The sequence below is a fragment of the Lissotriton vulgaris genome, unplaced genomic scaffold, assembly GCF_964263255.1.
Source record: "Lissotriton vulgaris unplaced genomic scaffold, aLisVul1.2 SCAFFOLD_1175, whole genome shotgun sequence".
In the NCBI taxonomy this organism is placed as follows: domain Eukaryota; kingdom Metazoa; phylum Chordata; class Amphibia; order Caudata; family Salamandridae; genus Lissotriton; species Lissotriton vulgaris.
Genome location: NW_028252647.1, coordinates 413729 through 433277, shown reverse-complemented (window position 1 = coordinate 433277; position 19549 = coordinate 413729). Strand labels below are relative to the sequence as shown.

Sequence of the window (19549 nt, the reverse complement as noted above, 5' to 3'; positions counted from 1 at the left end):
CACTCCGGGGCGATGAGTATCATCCGAGTCCTGGATCGGGCCAGCTTGATGAGCACCGCCGGAATCAGGGGAATGGGAGGAAAGGCGTACAGAAAGCTGTTCGTCCAGTTGATCCACAACGCATTCCCCAGCGTCCCTTGTTGGAAGTACCTGGAGGCGAAGTCTCTGCACTTGCTGTTTTCGGCGGTGGCGAACAAATCTACGTCTGGAGTTCCCCACCTTGCGAAGACTTCTCCTAGTACTTCGTCGTTTATGACCCATTCGTGGTTTTCCTGAAGCAGCCTGCTCAGTGCGTCTGCCTGAACATTCTGCACACCCGGCAGATGGGTGGCCGTTATCGACAGTCCTCTGGCTAGAAGCCAGTGCCAGATCGTCTGCGCCTCCTGAGACAGGGTGCGCGATCTCGAGCCCCCCTGCTTGTTGAGGTAATACATCGTGGTGGTATTGTCCGTCTGTACAAGCAGAGAGTCGGTCTGGAAGGACGGAAGAAAGGCCTTCAGCGCCAAGTGAACAGCCCTGAGTTCCAGGAAATTGATGTGATACGTGGCCTCCATCGGTGACCACGTGCCTTGAATCTGTAGAGTCCCGGAGTGCGCTCCCCATCCCAGAAGAGACGCATCCGTCACGACAGTCTGCTTGGGTATGTCCTTGTGAAAGGGAACCCCTTTTAGGAGATTCTCCGCCGAACACCACCACTTCAGAGACTGAAGAGCATGCAGCGACAGCCGAATCCTGTCGTCCCAAGATCCTTTCCTCTGATCCCACTGGTCCTCCAAGCACTCTTGCAACGGTCTCATGTGCAGCCGTGCGTGTGGCGTCAGGAAGATACAAGAGGCCATCGAGCCCAGTAGAGAAGACACCGTCCTCACTGTTGTAGATGGAGTCGTCATAAGAGCCTGAGCCTTTCGAAGGAGTGATAATCGTCGCTCTTCCGAAGGAGACACGCTTGCTGACAGCGTATTGATGGAGGCTCCCAAGTACTGTATGCATTGGACCGGAGTCGGGACAGACTTGGCCATGTTGATGTGCAGCCCCAACTTGTTCAAGAGAACGCACGTCTTCTGGAAGTGTGCTCGCGCTTCCGAGAAGGAGGATGCCTTGATCAACCAATCGTCCAGGTACGGGTAGACGAACACCTTGTTCTTCCTCAGGTGTGCAGCTACCACCGCCATGCACTTCGAGAACGTTCTCGGCGCAGACTTCAGTCCGAATGGGAGTACTGTGTATTGATAGTGATTGGTGCCGACTTGGAACCGCAGGAACTTCCTGTGTTTGTGTGCAATGGGCACATGGAAGTAAGCATCCTGTAGGTCTATAGCGCAAAGCCAGTCCCCCTGTTGCAACTGAGGGTAAATCTGATGCAACGACAGCATGCGGAACTTTTCTCTGCGAATCCATTTGTTTGCCTGTCGCAAATCCAGAATGGGCCTGAACTCGTTCTTGTCCTTCTTGCGAACCAGGAAGAACCGGGAGTACAGACCTCTTCCTCTCTGAGACCGAGGTACGTCTTCTATCGCCCGTTTCCTCAACAGGATATCCGCTTCCGCCTGAAGCTCGCGCAGCTGAAACTGCGAGCCGACCGGGGGAATAGCTGGAGGAGGGCTGGTGAACCGAAGACTGTATCCATTGCAAACAATATTCAGCACCCACTTGTCCTGAGTAATTTTTCTCCACTCTGCCAGAAAAAGTTGGATGCTTCCCCCTACCGGAGTGGGTAACGGATCCGGGGGAAGTAAGTTCCTAGGGCCTAGGCCCCGCCTGGCCCTTGGGCGCCGGAGCCGATTGCTGGCCACCCCTGCCCCTCTGCCGCTTCTGGAACGGCTTCCGGAACTGCTGCTGCTGCTGGGAGTGTCCTGAGGCCTGTCCTCGACCTCGGCCCTGTCCGCCGAACCGCCGTTGGAAGGGGCGGTACTGCTTCTTGGTCTCTTTGGGCTTTTCCAGGCCCACAGCCGTCAGCGTTTCGGCCTCCGCCTTCATGCGGGCCATTTCATCATCAGCATGTTTCCCGAAGAGGGTCTCACCGGAAAACGGCAGATTGGCCACCCTCTGCTGTGCGTCCGGTTTCAGGGACGTAAGCCGGAGCCATGCGTGACGCCGCTGGTTGATCCCGTGGCAAAATCCGTGAGCCGCCAACAGGGAAGAGTCCGCAGCCGCGCTGATTATCTGGTTGGCCACCAGCATCCCCTCACTCAGGACTTCCGTGAAGTCTTCACGCTGCTCCCGGGGCAAATGCTCCGCAAAGCGCTCAAGGGAGTCCCAGAGGGCGCGGTCGTAGCGACCCAACAAAGCCGTGGCACTCGCCGCTTTCATGGAGGTCGCGGAAGTACCACAAACTTTCCTTCCCGCCGAGTCCATCCATCTCGATTCCTTGTCCGGGGGAACCGTGGAGGTCGGGGTGGTGGCATGCTGCTTGCGGGCCGCCGTGACGATGACGGAGTCAGGTGGAGGCTCGGCCCTCAAGAAGGCCGGATCCGATTCGGGAGCTCGGTACTTCTTAAGTAATCTCGAAGGGGCCGCCCTCGTCACAGCCGGGGTGAGAAACAGAGCCATAGCAGGTTCTTCCAGGCCCGGCACCAGGGGCAGGAGAGGACGAGACAGATGCCTCTGATGCAGCGTCTCGAAGATGACCGATGTCTTCGGTGTAGGCACCGTCAGGGAGATGCCGAGCTTCGCTGCGCCCCGCAACAGTACGTCCTGAAAGGCCACCAGGTCATCTATCGGGGACACTCTGGTGTCCGGAGACCCCGATAGGGTAGGTGAATAATCCCTGGTCCCAGAGGACCTCGTGTGAGAGCGAGACTCGCGCCTCCTATGGCGGTGCCTCGATCTCGTGGACGATCTGTGCCTCGATCTGTCCTTCCGCCCAGAGCGAGAGCGAGACCTGCCAGCCCGTGGGTGCTCCTTCGGTTTGCGCGGAGGGGTCTTCCTTGGCTCATCACGAGGCGTCTTCGGTTCCTCCCGGGGTTTCGGTTTCGGAGTCCCCTTGGGAGGAGCAGGCAGGGACGGCAGGGAAGTGGACCTCGGAGGAGGAACCTTCGGCTGCGGTGCGGGCCCATGCGGAGGGACCGGAGGTGGAGGAGTGTCCCCTGAAGGCAGTGGTGGTTTGGGCGGAGGGTCCTTCTTAGGCACGGGGGGAGGAGTCGGAGTCCTGGGCCGGGACGGAGTGTACACTTCCGAGTACACCGAGCCCGGTGTCCCACCAGGCGAGGAGCGCGGAGATCCATCCCCATCCGCAGGCGACCTCATCCTCTTGCGACCACCGCTGGAAGCAGCGTGACTCCTGGGACTAGAGTCCCTTTTCCGCCGTTTTGGAGCGGGTGACCTGCTCCCCGACGCTGACCGCTGTCTGCTGGACGCAGAACGACGCTTCTCCGGCGTCGAATGACGTCTCCCGGACTCCGGCGTCGAGCGCCGTCTCCTCGGCGTCGACCGCTTCCTCTTCGGCGTCGAACGCCGACTCCTCGACGTCGACCTTCGGCGTCCTCTCGACGTCGGGCGGTCCGCCCTCGACGACGAGCGCCGCCGTCGCCTTGATGTTCCCGACGTCGAGGAGCCCCTCGACGTCGATCGGCGGCGTCGCCGCGATGGAGATCGACGGTGTCGCCTCGACGACGACCGACGGTGTCGCCTCGACGGCGAGCGTCGGCGCCGCCTCGACGGCGAGCGTCGATGTACGTCACTGTGCCTTCGGCGTCGGTATGACCTCGACGTCGACGAAGACGATGACGTCGACGGCGGCCTCGACGTCGGTTTCTCCTTCGCCGTCGAGCCGTCGCGCCGTCTCGACCCGGAGCCCCGGGGAGAAGGGGAGCACGCCGTCGTCATCCCTCTCGACGCCGTCGTCGATGCCATCGACGCCGACGGAGAATGGGATCGTTGGCTGGACTTCCTGCCCCTGGGGAGCCCCCCAGGGGCCTCAGCAGAGGCAGAGGGATCCCTCCCAGGCTGCCCAGACCCACCTGCAGCACGTTGGCGCCTATCCTCCAGGCCAGCCAGCCTGATCTTCAATCTGTCCCTGAGGGTCCTAGCAGAAAGTTGCTGGCAGATAACACACTCCTCAGGGCCATGATCTTCTGGAAGGCACACGATGCAGACATCATGGGGGTCGCTTTTGGCCTTCTTCCTCTCACATGCTGGGCACTTGACAAAAAGGCCAGGCATTTCGGAGCCCCAAAACGCCTAAAAACAGCACAAAAGTGAGAAGAGAACACCAAGCAGTAACAACAACACTTTTAAAAGTTAAAAGTGCAAAAACGAATTCAATAAACCCTTGTAAAAGGGAGAGCTCAATGCCAGGGTCCTGTAAGCAGGAGCCGGAAAAAAGAACTGAAGTAAGGGGGACCTGCTATGCATTCTGGGATACTGGGAGAAGTTCTGGAAAGTTCTCTTAAAGGCACAGTATCCTATTTAAGCCACATAATGGCAGCCTATGGGGCTTGTCTGTCCCTACCTTCCTCTCTATCATTCCAGAGTCTTTGACTGGGGGAGGCAAGTTTCTCTATGGTAGAAACTGCAGGCTGTGTTGTGTGTGGTGTTTTTTTGGTGGAAATTCTAGTTGAAGTACTGGACAGTGTAGCCTGTGGATATAGGCTGCATTATTTGTCTTTAAATTCTCTCTTAAGTGTCTTTGCAGTTTCTGCATTATTTTGACACCTTAAGAGATTATTTTTGATTGCCGGGGTCCACGCACATGGGCGGGACTATTCACTAGATTATGACTATACACAGAGATCCCCTACTACAGAAGTTCCTCTGAATGGCCCACTTCCACATGCCCTGAGCCGGATGAGACAGCTACGGAGAGTGTTCTCCTCCCTGCTTCTGAATGTAGTACATGGCCGTCATGTTGTCAGTCCGGATCAACACGACCTTGTTGCACAGATGTACTTTGAAGGCTTTCAGTGCCATGAAGATCGCCATCAGTTCCAGAACATTGATGTGCATCTTCCTCTGCTGTTGTGTCCATAGTCCCTGCACAGTGTAATGGAGTACATGAGCTCCCCATCCCTGGAGAGAAGCGTCCGTCGTCAGGATGATCTGTGGCACAGGCTCTTGGAACGGTCGGCCCTTGCAAAGGTTTCGTGGATTCCACCAATGCAGAGAGTTGTATGCCCAACCGCTCACCAACACTAGGTCTTTCAACTGCCCGTGAGCCTGAGTCCACTGACGTGCTAAGCACTCCTGAAGCGGACGCATATGTAGCCTCACGTGCAGGACTATGGAAATGCAGGAGGCCATCATGCCGATCAACTGCATGAACACTCTTGCTGGAAGCAAGTGTTGAGGCCTGATTTTTTGTATCAGCGATTGAATGCTGCTGACTCTCACTGAATTTGGCTGTGCTGTGGCCGCCAGAGTGTTTATGGTCGCACCCAGATACTGCCGTACGTGGGCGGGCCGGAGGTGGGATTTTGGGTAATTCAGTGAGAATCCCAGATCGTGCAGGAGGTGAATGGTGTGGGACATGTGGGCGGCACACTGCTGGGCTGACTTCGCTTGGATGAGCCAGTCGTACAGATAAGGGTAGACGTGGATGTTCCGTCTCCTGAGATGCGCCGCCACTGTCGCCAGGCACTTTGTAAACACCCTGGGTGCCCTGGTGACACCGAGAGGCAAAACCTTGAACTGGTAGTGCTGGTTTTGGATGGTGAACCTGAGGTATTTCCTGTGTGAAGGGTGAAGTGGAATGTGAAAGTACACATCCTTTAGGTTTAAAGGTGCGAGAAAATCCCCCTGCCTGAGCAACAGGAGCACTTGCTGCAGGGTCAGCATATGGAAGTGCTCCGACGGGATGAGGTAGTTGAGTGGCCTGAGGTCCAGGATGGGCCTGAGGGACCCGCCCTTCTTTGGTATTAAGAAGTACAGGGAGTAGACCCTGTGCCTCTTTCTTGCATAGGCACAGACTCTATTGCTCCTTTTTGCAGCATGACGGTGACCTCCTGCTGCAATAAGTGCAAGTGCTCGTCCGACATAGGCTGGTGCCTTGGGGGCATGTTGGGTGGAGTGGATGTTAACTACAGACAATAACCGTATTGGATAAGCTTTCTGACCCACCCGTCTGTGGTGATGGACTTCCAGACGGGCAGGAACTGCTGGAGTCTCCCCCCCGACCGGTGTTGTGTGGTCGGGGGGCAGTGACAAGGCGTCACTGTTTGCTGGTGGTAGAGGATCTGGAGCTGTTGTTGCCACGTCCTCTGCCCTTGGCGCTGTTGCCACGATATCCACCTCGACTCTTGTTGGTGTAAGTAGTCTGAGTGTTGCCCTTGTAGTATTGCGTGGACTGGGAGAGCTGACCCCTGGAGAATCCACTAGTGCTGGAGCGACGAAAGGACCCACCCAGAAACTGCTGGGACTGTAAGGCACCCATGGATTTTGCAGTGTCAGTGTCCTTTTTTATCTTTTCTAGGGTGATGTCAACCTCTGGGCCAAACAGGTGATCTGGATTAACCGTTTGGTTCAGGATGGTGGTTTGGATTTCTGGCTTAAATCCAGAGATTCTCAGCCAGGCATGTCTCCGCAGCATAACACTGGTGTTTATAGCTCTGGCAGCGGTATCAGCTGCGTCCAGAGCGCACTTAATGGAAGCGTTAGAGATTAGCTTCCCTTCTTGAATCAGCCCCTTCTTTGTATTGATTAGGCAGGTGTTGTAACGGGGTCTCTAGTGTATCGTAGTGTGCCCTGTCATAGCGCGCTAGAAGCGCCTGTGTGTTAGAGATGCGCCAGATGTTGGCTGCCTGTGCTGCCACCCTCTTCCCCGAAGCCTCAAAGACCTTGGATTCTTTGTCTGGGGGAGGAGCATCACCCGTAGTCTGAGAATTAGCCCTCTTCCGGGCATTCGAGACGACAAGGGAGTCCAAAGGCAACTGTCCTTTAATGTATGTAGGATCAGTAGCCGCCGACTTGTATTTTTTGTCAATCCTAGGGTTTATCACCCTTGCCCTGGTAGGTTCTTTAAAGATCTCAGTAGCATGCTTTAAAACACCTTTTAGCATAGGCAGAGTTTTAACAGTTTTTTCTGATACTGAAAAAGTGTCAAAGAGGAAATCCACATCCACAGGGTCAGCATGCAGCTGGACATTGTGATTGTTGGCAGCCCGTTCAATGAGGGCATTGAAAGCAGCAGAGTCTTCTGTAGGTGAAGTCTTTGCAGAAAAAAGTTGAGGGTCTTGTCCTGAATGAGGATCCCCAGGGTCACCACCAGCTGACCAGGGCTCACTTGCATACTCAGGCTCTGTGTAGACTGGATAACTGTATTCATCCTCATCATCTCCCTCACCAGCGTCCACATCTGAGTAAGTGGGCGACACATCATGAGTCTGTGGTGAATGGGTTCCACCAAGACTGGAGAGCAAGCAGAGTCCTTCTTGAGAGGGATCTTGTAAGACTCCAGTTGGGGTTCTGGGGTGATTTTCCGCATCAAAAGGGAGGGAAAGCCTGCCCGTTTCGGCGACGATGAAGTGTTCCTGATGCTCATCCCCCGAAGGTCGTAGAGGTCGCGGCCTGTGAACCACCAACGACGCCTTCGGCGCCGAGGAGACCTTTTCGGGCACGCAGGCCACTGCCTTAGGAGCGAAAGCCTTCGGCGCCGTCTTAGGCGGCAGCGTGAAGTGATCGGCGTGGACGCCTTAACTGGTTTCTCCACAGGCTTCGCAGGCGGAGGGTCCTTCGGTTCGACCGCTGCTGTGCCCTCACGGATGCGTTGCAGGGAGTCCGTCACCTTCTTGGTGAACGCGGCAGATGGACGCGCCGGTTCAACGGAGTCCTTCGAGGCCACTTTCGGAGTCGACTCACGGGGCGCAGCGCCCTTGGCCTTATCGTGCGGACGCGGGGTAGTGAGGACCTTCGGGTCATCGAGTCGCTTCTTCGGGTCACCAAGAGTTTTCTTCGGTTAGCCGACAGCCTTCTTCGGGTCGACAAGGCCCTTGCCGGCGTCGACCGTCCTCGGCGCCGACGCGCCAGTATCGACCACCTTTACTTTAGCCTTCGGCACGGCAGACTTCGTCTCGACGCCCTTGACTTGACTTTTCGGCTCGACAGCCACCTTCGGCGCCGAAGCCTCTGAAGTTTTTGATCCGACCAAAGCGATGCGCACATTCGGTTTCGATGCTTGCACCTGCAGAGTATCTGGCGTCGAGACCGTAGGTTTCACTTTCGGTTTTGGTTTGCCAGGGAGTGGCTCGGTAACAATGTCCGTGGCCGGGCCTGAAGGCGGGGCCGTGGAACCCATATCGAGGTCTTGGGTAAGGCCCGAAGGCGATCCCTCGACCTGGGCCTTATAAATAGTTACAGCCCCAGAGTCAGTTTGAGGAAGCTCCTCGTCCGAGCTATCCTCCATGGCCCAGGGCACCGTCGTCGTCTCCTACCTCCTCGATGACTTCTTCGCTTTCGAACACCTCAGCATCAGCGTCGTAGTCTTAGTCGACGTCCGACACGGGGTTTGATTCAGAAACGTCCTGGATATATTAGTCCTCGACATCCCCAGCATCGAAGATGTCCGCAGGCGCCGGAGCAGATTGCTGGGCCTCCAGGCGCGCAGCTCGACGGAGCTAGAGTGTGTTCTTGGACCTGAAGCGTGAACAAGCCATACACTTGTCCTCATCGTGGTCCGGTGACAGACACTTGTGGGGGTACTTCGAGTTACAGACCAGAAATCTCTTGAATGGACTTCGTTCCATGATGGATGGTCGATAGGTCAGGAGCGTCGACTAGGCCTTCCGCGCCGAGAGCACGCGGAAGTACAGAATCCGGCTCGGAGCAGTGCTAGAAGAAGTAAAGCCGAACGCAAGACAATACCGACGTATAGACTAAAGACCTTTTGGTCTCAAGAAAGTTTTTCTATCGATTCCGACAAGAGGGAATTAAAGACATCCGAACCCAATGGCGGAAAAAAACAATCTGAGGATGGAGTCGATGCCCATGCGCACTGTAGTCCAGGGGAGGAGCCACCTATCTCGTGATACTTCGAAGACTCTTCCAGGACAACAATGTGCAATCATCCGGACCCAACACTAGGCGGCGATCTATGCACAGATATGAATTCAGCAGCCCACATGCCTCGAACGCATGGGCTTCGCGCGAAGGAAGAGTAAGCAGCTGCAAGGCATGGTGGGAGCTGCCGGAGTGCAGAGAGGGACGAAGGACTAGCATTGTGACTTTTCTTTCCCTACTGTTCATGGGAAACGTAGTTGTTTGTAGTTTTTTCTTGCTGCTGTTTGTGCAATAAAGCGAAGGAAGAAAGGCATAATCCTTGCCTCCAAGTCCTTAATAGAATTGGAACTTACCAGCACCAAGGCTAGGCAAATTCTCATTGAGGCATTGGATATTAATTTGCCTTCTTGTATGAGCTCTACTGCCTGATCTTTGTATTGATCTGGCAGGTGCTCCATTAGTTTTCCTAATTGGTCGTAGTGTGCCCTGTCATAACGTGAGAGTAGGGCTTGTGTATTTGCTATGCGCCATATGTTTGTTGCCTGCGCAGCAATCAGTTTCCCCATCAATAACTTTAGATTCTCCCTTTGAGACTTTGAGACTATCCCTTTGTGTTGTTGCTGCTCATGCTCGTGGTTTGCACACTAGTCTCTCGTGCATGCTCAGTATTTCAGCGCGATTGCTATGTTGTTGCTCATGCTCATGATTTGCACACTAGTTTCTCGCACATGCTCAGTATGAATGCGTGATTAAAATGCAGGTGATTTGTACTCTAGTCTTTTGCATATGCTCAGTATGATAGCGCGATTGCATTAAGGTACATGTAGCAACAAAAATGTGCCGCCGTTGGTACGGGGAAAACACAACTCACCCAACCTCACTGCACTCTCAGCAATATACCAGCTCCGCTGTAATTAGGCGTCGTAGCACACCCGGGACATACTAGGTGTCACTGGGTGGGCCCGATGATGAAGCATGCCACCAACTAGGTTGGTGGGTGAGGGCTTCATGAATACACCAACAAGGTGCCCGTGACAGAACTAATTTGAGTACTGTAAAACTTTGGTCAACTTAAGCTAGTCCTCTTTGTTTAATCACATATAAAGCCTCGGGGACTCGGACTATCTAACTAGTCCTTTCTCTCCCTCTTGTTACACGCATTGTATTTGTGTAGACCTTTGTGACTGCTCAAATGTACAAAGTAAAAAATCCTCATCAATGGCATCAGAGTGCATTGAAACCGCGTGGTAAAGGGAAGCTCTATTTAATAGATTAAACCCAATAATATCTTCTGGAGGGGAAGGTTTTGTTGGGTAGTACTGAGGATCAGGAATGTCTGGCACATTGTGTGGTGGAAAACCATATATATCGTCATCTTTAGGATATTCTGGATTGACATCTTCATCTAAAGGGTATGCATGTGGCTCTGGTACGTCATTCCCCCCACCTAGATCATACTCTTCGTCACTGTGGTGTGATCATGCAGGAGATTGAACAGGAGAAGCTATAGGTTCAATGTAAGGAGGGATAGGAGAGGAAGAAGGTGAAGGAGAGGAATGGGTGCATTGGAGAAGTTGCACAATGCTTCTTTTTGGCAGGAACCACAGGTATAAGTGGTGTGTCTGCTGGTCTCTTCTTGTAAGGAATTGCTTCCACATGTCCAGTTTTTTGATTGATATGGACCTTTCTTTGTTCAAGATCTGGTCTTAACAGTTCTTCCTCTTCTACAATCTTCTTCGGCGTCGATTTTTTCGGTGCCGATCGGGTTTGTTTTGTGTTTTTTGCTGTAGGAGACGTTAGAGTCCTGTGGCAAATTTTTCGGTGCCGAAGGTGATTTCGGCTTGGTAGGCTTGTTAGAGGGTTTAGGTGTCTCTGTATCAGGCCTTGGAGTCTTTGGTACCGAGGTTGGAGATTTTGGAGTAGAGACAGGTCTTGTTGGCCCTGCGGCGCCGGACTCTGGCTTTCCATCTTTATTCTTGGAACCGGAAGGTTTCGGAGTCAAAGCTTTCGGATCCGGTACGGTCTTTGGCTTCGGCACCGATGTATCTTTTGGTTTGGGTGCCTAAGGATCATTGTCTTTGGGCACCGAAGGGCGTTTTGGCTTCGGTGTCGAAGAGTCCTTCGGTGTCGAAGAGTCCTTCGGTGTCGAAGAGTCCTTCGGTGTCGAAGAGTCCTTCGGTGTCGAAGAGTCCTTCGGTGCCAATGGAGGAGGTGGAATTGGCACATGTGGTTTTGTCGGTGCCGAGGCACCGGAACGCGTAGTCTTTTTCCTCAGAGCCGAGCCCTAAGGCGGGGCTTCTGAGGGGATATTTCAGTCTCGACTGGGCCTCATGGGGGCAAGTGCTGACCGTTGCCTTTTGCTTGGGTAGTGTATGTTGTGCAGGGGCAAGAGTACTCACGGGGTGCAGAGATGGAATCGAGTTGTCTGAGTCCTATGCCCTGATATGATCTGGAGATCAGGCGAGTCTTCCTCGGCGACGAGTGGAGCCTCGTCCTAGGAGATGTCTTCGAGTGGATCTTAGTCCTTGGAGAAGTCTTCAACGATCTCCTCCTCAAAGATGGCCTACGGTGCTGGCGCTGATCTCCTCATCTCGTGTCGACGTGCCCTCCGATCCCCAATGGTCTTCTTCGATCGGAAGGATGCACAAGCTGTGCAGGTAGACTCGTCGTGTTCCGGCGATAGACAGAGGTTGCAGACCTCGTGATGGTCACTATGAGGGAATTTTGCTCGACATACCGGGCATCTCATGAATGGAGTTCTGTCCATGAGGCGTAGGCCGTACGGCGCCACTAGGCCCAACGGCCCGCGTCAACGCACCGGAATGTAGCTGGTGATGTCGATGTCGAAAATGTTTGTATAAAGTTTCACACTTGGAAGTTGCTGAAAAAGTCTTTTCTAGCCGGAGCGGAAAACTTTAATCCGAACCCAGTGGCGGAAAAAAAAAATCTGAGGATGGAGTCGATGACCATGCGCAGCATTGTCCAAGGGAGGAGTCACCTATCTTGTGACTACAAAGACTTCTTCCAAGTAGACAACAACCTGCAATCACCCAAGCCCAACACCAGGTGGTGATCTATTGCAAAAGTGTACGATCTGTAGCTCATATGCCTCGAACACATTTTTTAATGCAACACAGAAGTAAAAGCACGTAACGTTTTTAGTGTCTATAGCACAAAGGTAAGTTTACTTGCCAAGGCAACAGAGGATCTGCATAAGGCTTTCAATAAAATAGTTTAAAGAGGTGCATGTTTTATAAATTCACCATATTACTTTGTGTTAAGTATTGCAGATCCTTTAAGAAATTGAGCCATGAAGAATTTAGTGCATAAGTGTCGACACTTCGTGTTGAACAACTGTAGACAGAGAAATTTGCAACAGGTTTATACCATGTCCATCATATATTGCACATTTTTTTTCATTCAGCTACTCAAGCAGACATCATTCAAACAAATACAATAGCATAAGAAAGCATTGAGGATGACTAAAGATACCTTTGTTTTTTCTCATCCCAACTGGAAAAGATGACAGATTAGTTAGAGGTTCGGTGGCAATCAAAGCAGAGATTTCCACACCAGCCAAATCGGATTCACCAGATCCTTTAACACGCTTGCGATGTTGTCTTTTCTCTTTGTTACTGATTTTGGTTTCCCATGCCCCTGTTGAATACCCAAAAAACAAGATTAAACTAGGGCAAACTGTGGAAAATTCCAACTGATGTTAGGACACATTTACAAAATGAAAGGCCATGCTGCACTAACTCTAAAGCATGGCACATTAGCCTGTTTTTGTAAGTCTTTTTGGCCCAGTTTGAAGCACGATCTTTATTTAGCCTCAAAATCTTGGCTGGATACACATTCGTTACTACCTGTAACGACAATTTGAGCTTAAAACGCTTCTAGATTCCTGCTGCGCATTTTCCTGTGATCTAGTGGTTTGCCTGGAACCTTTGCCTTGTTTGTTTTGCTTTGACAATGTGCTTTAACTTTAATACGGCTTACCGTTGCGCACTCGACATCCAAACACATTTTTTTTTTTTACTTAATTAACACGGCGCCCGTTCAGCAATGGCACCTGTCACTAGCATCCCTCATCTGCCCCCAGGCGCTGCGATTTAGGGTTCAGCACGGAGCCCACTTTCACAACAACATGGGCACACAGATCAATGGCTGCCGCCGCCTTCATCCCCCTCGAGACACGCTTTAATTGAAGTGCATTTTTACATTTAGATAAAATATGGTAGTGTTCAAGAGGCTGCAATGTAAGTAAAACATGTATTTTTGGTGCTTTAGCTTTAATATGGCACACTCGCGCCTTTATTTTGTTGTGATCTGCAGCATTATTTTTTATTTAAAATTGACATGGCACACACAACAATGGTGCCTGCTGCACGCAGCCCCGTCACCCTCCCGCCGTGCTTTAGGTTTCAGCACGGCACCCACTTTTGCATTCATTCAAGTGATTTGCACTCTGCCAAACGTGGCGGCAATATTCACTAGGGGAATGCAGGTGATGTAAGTAATGCCATACCTAACGACAGATAGCACACGTACATTCCTTAGTGTGTGGCACCAGCCATTAGGTTTTACTCACAATCCAGGAATACAAGTGCCAGCAAACACACGGGTGTCTCTGCCCATTGTAATGTGGCAAATCTTTCACGCCATAGGCAGAGTAACCATAAGTGGGATTGTTTACTTCCTGGCCCATCTGTGTTGAACTTATATGCGCAGGACGTAGTACTACTTTTGCATGTTATGTCACCTGAAGAAAAAAAAGCTCAATGGCTTCCCTGCACGTGCATATGCATCATAACTGCTCAAACAGACCTATTGGAAGGATGCAATGCATATTTTATTGGAAGGATGCAGTGCATATTTTAAAACAAGCATTTGCAGTGCAATAGGTCTTGCATTTAAGCGAGAGTTATTTGCATTGTAAATGACAATGCCTTTTATTTATATTTTGGGTTTTAAAAACAAATAAAAGGCATTGTCATTTACAATACTAATGGCTTATACACTCACAAATGTAAGACCTATTGCATTGCAAATGCTTGTTTTAGGTTATTCTTCAGCTAACTTTATATTTTCCTTGAACCCACTCCCTGGGACGCAGAAGAATCGCAAATTAATCTAGAATAGTTTAAAGCTACAAAGCCATTGCAAAAGTTAAGTTACTAGTTTTCTAGATTAACAAGCTGTGCATATATTATATAGCAGTACTAACACATAGTGAAGGAGGGAGTCGTGTGGCAGGGTGCAGATCAAGCATTTAGTAGAAACGTGTTACTTACCTGTAACTCCCGTTCTCCAACAATGGTATCTTTTAAACATTCACATGCTTTAAATCATTCCCAGTCATCAGGCTGGTATTTCCAGTCTTCAGGCTGGGATTCCCAGCCTGACACCGGTGAATGATTCAAGCATGTCAATATATAAAAGATAGCATACAAAAGGAGATGATGGATGGAGCACTAGCCTGGCTGTGAGGGCTATTAGCCCGAAACCGGTCCCAGGATGCTTGTTTGCGGTCCAGGGAAGACATGACTTGGCAGTTCAGGCTGGACTGTTCCCATGAGGTACAGGGTCAAGACTGATTTGCATATAGCTGGGTCTGGACTCGGGTGGCAAAGTGAGCTAAAGAACGATGATGGATTAAACCCAGATCTGTGACTGGGGGTTGAGTGTCTGAAAAGTTTCAGCGCTCCGTCCATCATCTCCTTGTGTTTGCTTTGTTCGCCCTAAGTTGGCAGGGTATGCCCAGACATGGGTCCCTTGCTTTCTTTGCCACTGGATTCAAGCTTGCCAGCCTGATGAGGGCTGTTAGCCTAAAACCGGTCCCTAGGTGAATGTTTGCGGTCCAGGGAAGACATGGCTTGGCAGTTCGAGCTGGACTGTTCCCATGAGGCACAAGTTCAAGATTGATTTGTATATGGGTCTGAACTGAGGTGGCGAAGTGAGCTAAAGAAGTATGATGGATTCAACCCAGATCTGTGATTGGGGGTGAGTGTCTGAAAAGTTAACGCTCCGTCCACCATCTCCTTGTGTTTTCAATATAAAAGATGCAATGTTGGAGAACTTTATTAAAAAATGTGTGCCTCTGTTCTTACTTTTATATTCATGGTATAGAATTTTGTAAATGTGTGTACTGATGACCATGTAGATACCACACCTACATCTTTAATGGAGACATCTGCAAAATATGATAATGTTTCAAATTTTTAGGACTGGCGACCACTTAAGCTGCCTCACAGGCCTTGAAGGTTCATTTACATTTTGCTTCCAGCTACCACAGCATCAAACATGGGATAGCCCATTTCATTCATAGGTTATCTTCCACTTTGAGTAAAGGCAATTTCCCTGATCACATGTGCACAGCTGCGTGAAAAGGAACATTTCAGGGCAAGCACTGGTGGGTCTGGTCAGGTGGGCTGCTCATATAGATTTTTTTCCTATTTTATTTTGTAGGTTGCATATGTTTGCACATAAACACATAAAATATGGGAAACTTTCCAAGGACAGACCTGTTTGGTTTGCAAATGTTTGTTTCCTCTGGAGTGGGTCCTTGGTGTGTTGCTTAAAGTCTTCCCTACCAGCCTTAAACACATTTCAATTGTGCGCACTATGCATCTTGCTAAGGTTCCTTTAGACACGTTTAGCCCTTTCTTTGTGCACTGTTCATGAAAGAACTGGATGGTGTTTATCAATGACTGACTCTCTGGTACGCAGAACCCATTCTTACATCCAGTGTGTATAGGTCCTTTCAGACTGTCTTTGGCTGTTGGAAAAAAAGGGGATAGACTTTGGTATGAAGAAAAGAATGCAGGATAAAAGGAAGGAGAAGACAGATGAAGCACAGAAGAAAGAATGCAGAAATAACAGAATGTGAAAGGGAACTGGGTGCGGCCAGATCTTAGACTAGCACTAATGTAGGGCACCCATGAGTGACCGGCGCCCCAGCTCAATCTGGGCTAATATTGGAAGAATGATGCACCAATTAAAGGAACAAGTTGATGAGTGCAGCGATGCGAGTGCAACAATGAGCTGGTGTAGAAGTAAATGCCAGAGTATACAGGGTAAAGGAGTGCAGCACAAACGAATAATAGGAGTATAGAGAAGAATGGGTGCAGTAACGATAGAGTACATGAATAAGTGAATACATAAGTGAATACATAAGTGAATGGTGGAGTAATAAATGAGTGAAGTGACCTAGTGACCTAGAGAATAAGTACAGAAGTGAACGAGTACAGAATGCACATATTACACAATTCTTAAGATTATATGACTTGCAGAAATTTAAAATAATTTCTATAGCACTCATTAGCTGGGAAAGGATCCTGACTTGCTTATTAGTTTCAATAAGATGTTAGTATGTAGAGCTTCAGAAAGTGTAGGAAGCTGGCTCTGCATATGGTTATACCATGCACAGATATGAGAAAGTGCCCTCTTTCTGCATTGTTCCCCCCACTTTTTGCTGAATTGCTGATGTACTTGGACTGAGTGTGCCCTGGGCTTCTGCTAATCAGGCATCCAGGGCCTATGTTCTTTCCCTAAAAACTGCATTATAGCCTAATCCCATTTGGCATCTCTGGCCACAGACCAGCCCCAGGTAAATGGTACTACAGGTACCCAGGGCACTGTGACCAGAGAAGGCCTCTAAAGGATGCAGCACTTATTGTGCAACCCTTAGAGGTCCTGTACCCCGACATTCACACACTGCCTCTGCAGGCTGCATGTCTTGGTGCAGTACAAAGTGAAGAGTCGACATGGCACACATCCCTGTGTGCAATGTCTACAACCCACTGCCCTGGCATAGATCAGTCACCCCTCTAACTGGGTGCTCTATACCAGTGGTGAGGGTACAGGTGCATGAACCCTGTACCCCTACAGTGTCTAAATCCATTCTTAGACATTTTAAGAGCAGTGTTGCCATGAAGAGTATATAGTGTTGAGAGTTTGTCATTACGAAATCCACAGCACCATAATGGCTAAACTGAAAACTGAGAAGTTTAGTATCAAACTTCTAAGCACATTAAACCCACACTGACGCCAGTGTGGGATTTAATGAAAAGTGCACACAGAGGGCATCTTAGAGATGCCCCATGAAAACTAACCTACCACTTGTGTCCAGGCTGAATGGCTGCTTTCAGCTGCCACCACCAAACATGTTTCTGGACCCCTGGGTCGAGAGCCTGTTGCTCTGGGGCCTGAAATAATGCACATCCTGGGACGAGGTGCCAAACCTCCTCTCCCAGGATGGTCAGGGTTCACGAAGGGGAAGCTTCAAAGGCTTGCCACCTTTGTGACCTTCCCCAGGCCACTTGTTGCTCTCAGCAACTGGTCCCCACTGGTTCTGACCCCACTTTGGGTGGGAGAACCAGCGGGAAAAACAAGCGAGGGAGGTGTACCCACCTCTGCGAACTGCACCCCTCAGTTGGGGGAGGCGAGGTGAAGCACAACTCAGTCCACGCCATCTTGAAGATGGGGGGACTCTGCCAGAAAATACAACGTAAAGAAGGGTCTCAGGGGAATTAATTAATGACTGAAAGCACCTCCGCTCCCCAATCACAGTTTAAACAACTAGTTGGAAATGCTCAGTCAATTCTGAGGGAACAGAAACCAGGGACAGGTTCATGCCTCCCTCCCTCTGGAGGGTTGCATTATAGAGGGTGTAAACACCTCAGGGAAGGGACCCATTGGTCCCTGCCATTTACCTACCTGTAACGCCCCTAAATCTAGCATTATGGGGCATCTCTGAAACTTGCTTCCTCAGACAAGAAGAAACTACAAGAAGAAACTACAAGAAGAATAAGGACCGAACAGCCATACAGCAGCAAACAAGAAGTCGCCCACTGACTTAGCCCCAGCCCTACTGGCCTTTCTCCCCCTCAAACCGGCTACTGCGAAATCCTGGTGTGTCCTGCGCCAGCAACCTCGAAAACCCCAGAGGACTCGACTGCCTTCAACTACAAAGACTTTGCCTCCCGTGAACACCAGATTTGTTCATCTGCAACCTCTGGCCTTGGACGGAAACCGCGAATCCGCACCACTCTGCACCCGTTGTCCACGGCCCGAGCGGGCAAACACCACAAGGAGGTCACCCAGGCGATCTTGACCAGAGATCAGGCGACCCGTGACCTGCCTCAAGCCTCCAGCCGACACCTGCAGTCTAAATCCAGAAGCCCCACCCCCCCCAAACGCGACCAGGAGCGGGTAAGAAGATCCAACCCCAAAAAGCACCTCTGCACCCAAAGCCCCACTGCCTTGTGTGCCCAAACTGATGGTGCCTAACCAACCCCTAACTTCCTAACTTAGCTCTCGAAGTGGTGGCTGCACCCAGAAGACCTTAGTCTCCAAGCCTGGAGTGTCTTTACAAACTGGAGATTCTCCATTGAAAATAGGGCCCCCAGTGTCAAAACAGCACCCTGCACCCGGCCGCCCAGGTGCCGCTGAGGGTGCACCTTTGGTGCTAAATTGTTTCCCCATTTGCCCTGCACTAAATTCCGGGAGCTTTGCTCCCACAACCCAGAACTCAGTGGCCTGCTAGTCAGCAGCCAACAACCAGAGGCCAGCTATCCCCATTGGATAACATTGGGCCTCAGCACTCTGCACCTGGCCGCCCTAGTGCCAGGGAGGGTGTAACAAGGGTTCGTCCTTGACCATGGGGGCCCCCGGAGTCTAAAGCCAGAACCTCAACTGCCACTACCAAATACTTAACTCAAAACCGATAACACTATTATCCTCCATAGGATAGCAATTACTGGTTTTCTGTGAAAAGTTTCTAAGTGTGGATTTTGAGAAACTAAAGAAATTCTTTAATATTAAGAAAAGGAAACGAATATGCTACTTACCAGTATGCATCTGTTCTTGGCATGTAGGGCTGCTGACATTCATATCTGTGCATAGATCGCCGCCTAGTGTTGGGTCCGGATGATTGCACATTGTTGTCCTGGAAGAGTCTTCGAAGTATCACGAGATAGGTGGCTCCTCCCCTGGACTACAGTGCGCATGGGCATCGACTCCATCCTCAGATTGTTTTTAGCCATTGTGGCCAAGATGGAGTGAAACTCAGTGAATGAGGACCATGCTGTAAGTATATGTGAATTCTGCAGCTGTTACAGGCGCCGGGGAGGAGGGCGGGCGATATGAATGTTAGCAGCCCTACATGCCAAGAACAGATGCATACTGGTAAGTAGCATATTCGGTTCGAGGCATGTGGGCTGCTGAATTCATATCTGTGCATAGAATACATAGCAGTCCCTCCATTAACGGCGGCCGCCTGTGCCAGCTGCGGCAGTTTGGAAAAGTGTTTTGAGAACAGCCTGTAATGCTTAGTAAATGTGCGTGTGCTAGACCATGTGGCTGCTCTACATATGTCTTCCAAAGGAACGTTTCCAAGGAATTCCATAGAGGCCCCCAACTTTCTGGTGGAGTGGGCTCTTGGTGGAATGGTAAGAGTACGTTTTGCTTACAGATAGCAGATCAGGATACATTTAACTATCCACCAAGCAATACCAGCCTTGGAAATAGGGTTACCCTTTTTACGTCAAGGGTGTGGAGCATCCGCTCCGCCAACGACTCGGGATTTTGAAAGAAAACGGGTAATTCAATAGTTTGGTTG

At 50.7% G+C, this 19549-nt stretch overlaps 1 protein-coding gene across 1 annotated transcript in view; it reads right to left on the bottom strand.

Moving 5' to 3' along the window:
- MTDH (metadherin) overlaps positions 1-19549 on the bottom strand; it is a 426299-nt gene that overhangs the window by 267753 nt on the left and 138997 nt on the right. The window contains exon 4 of the mRNA XM_086951123.1: positions 12421-12585. Coding sequence (XP_086807249.1) covers positions 12421-12585 — 165 coding nt within the window. The remainder of the gene's footprint in view (positions 1-12420; positions 12586-19549) is intronic.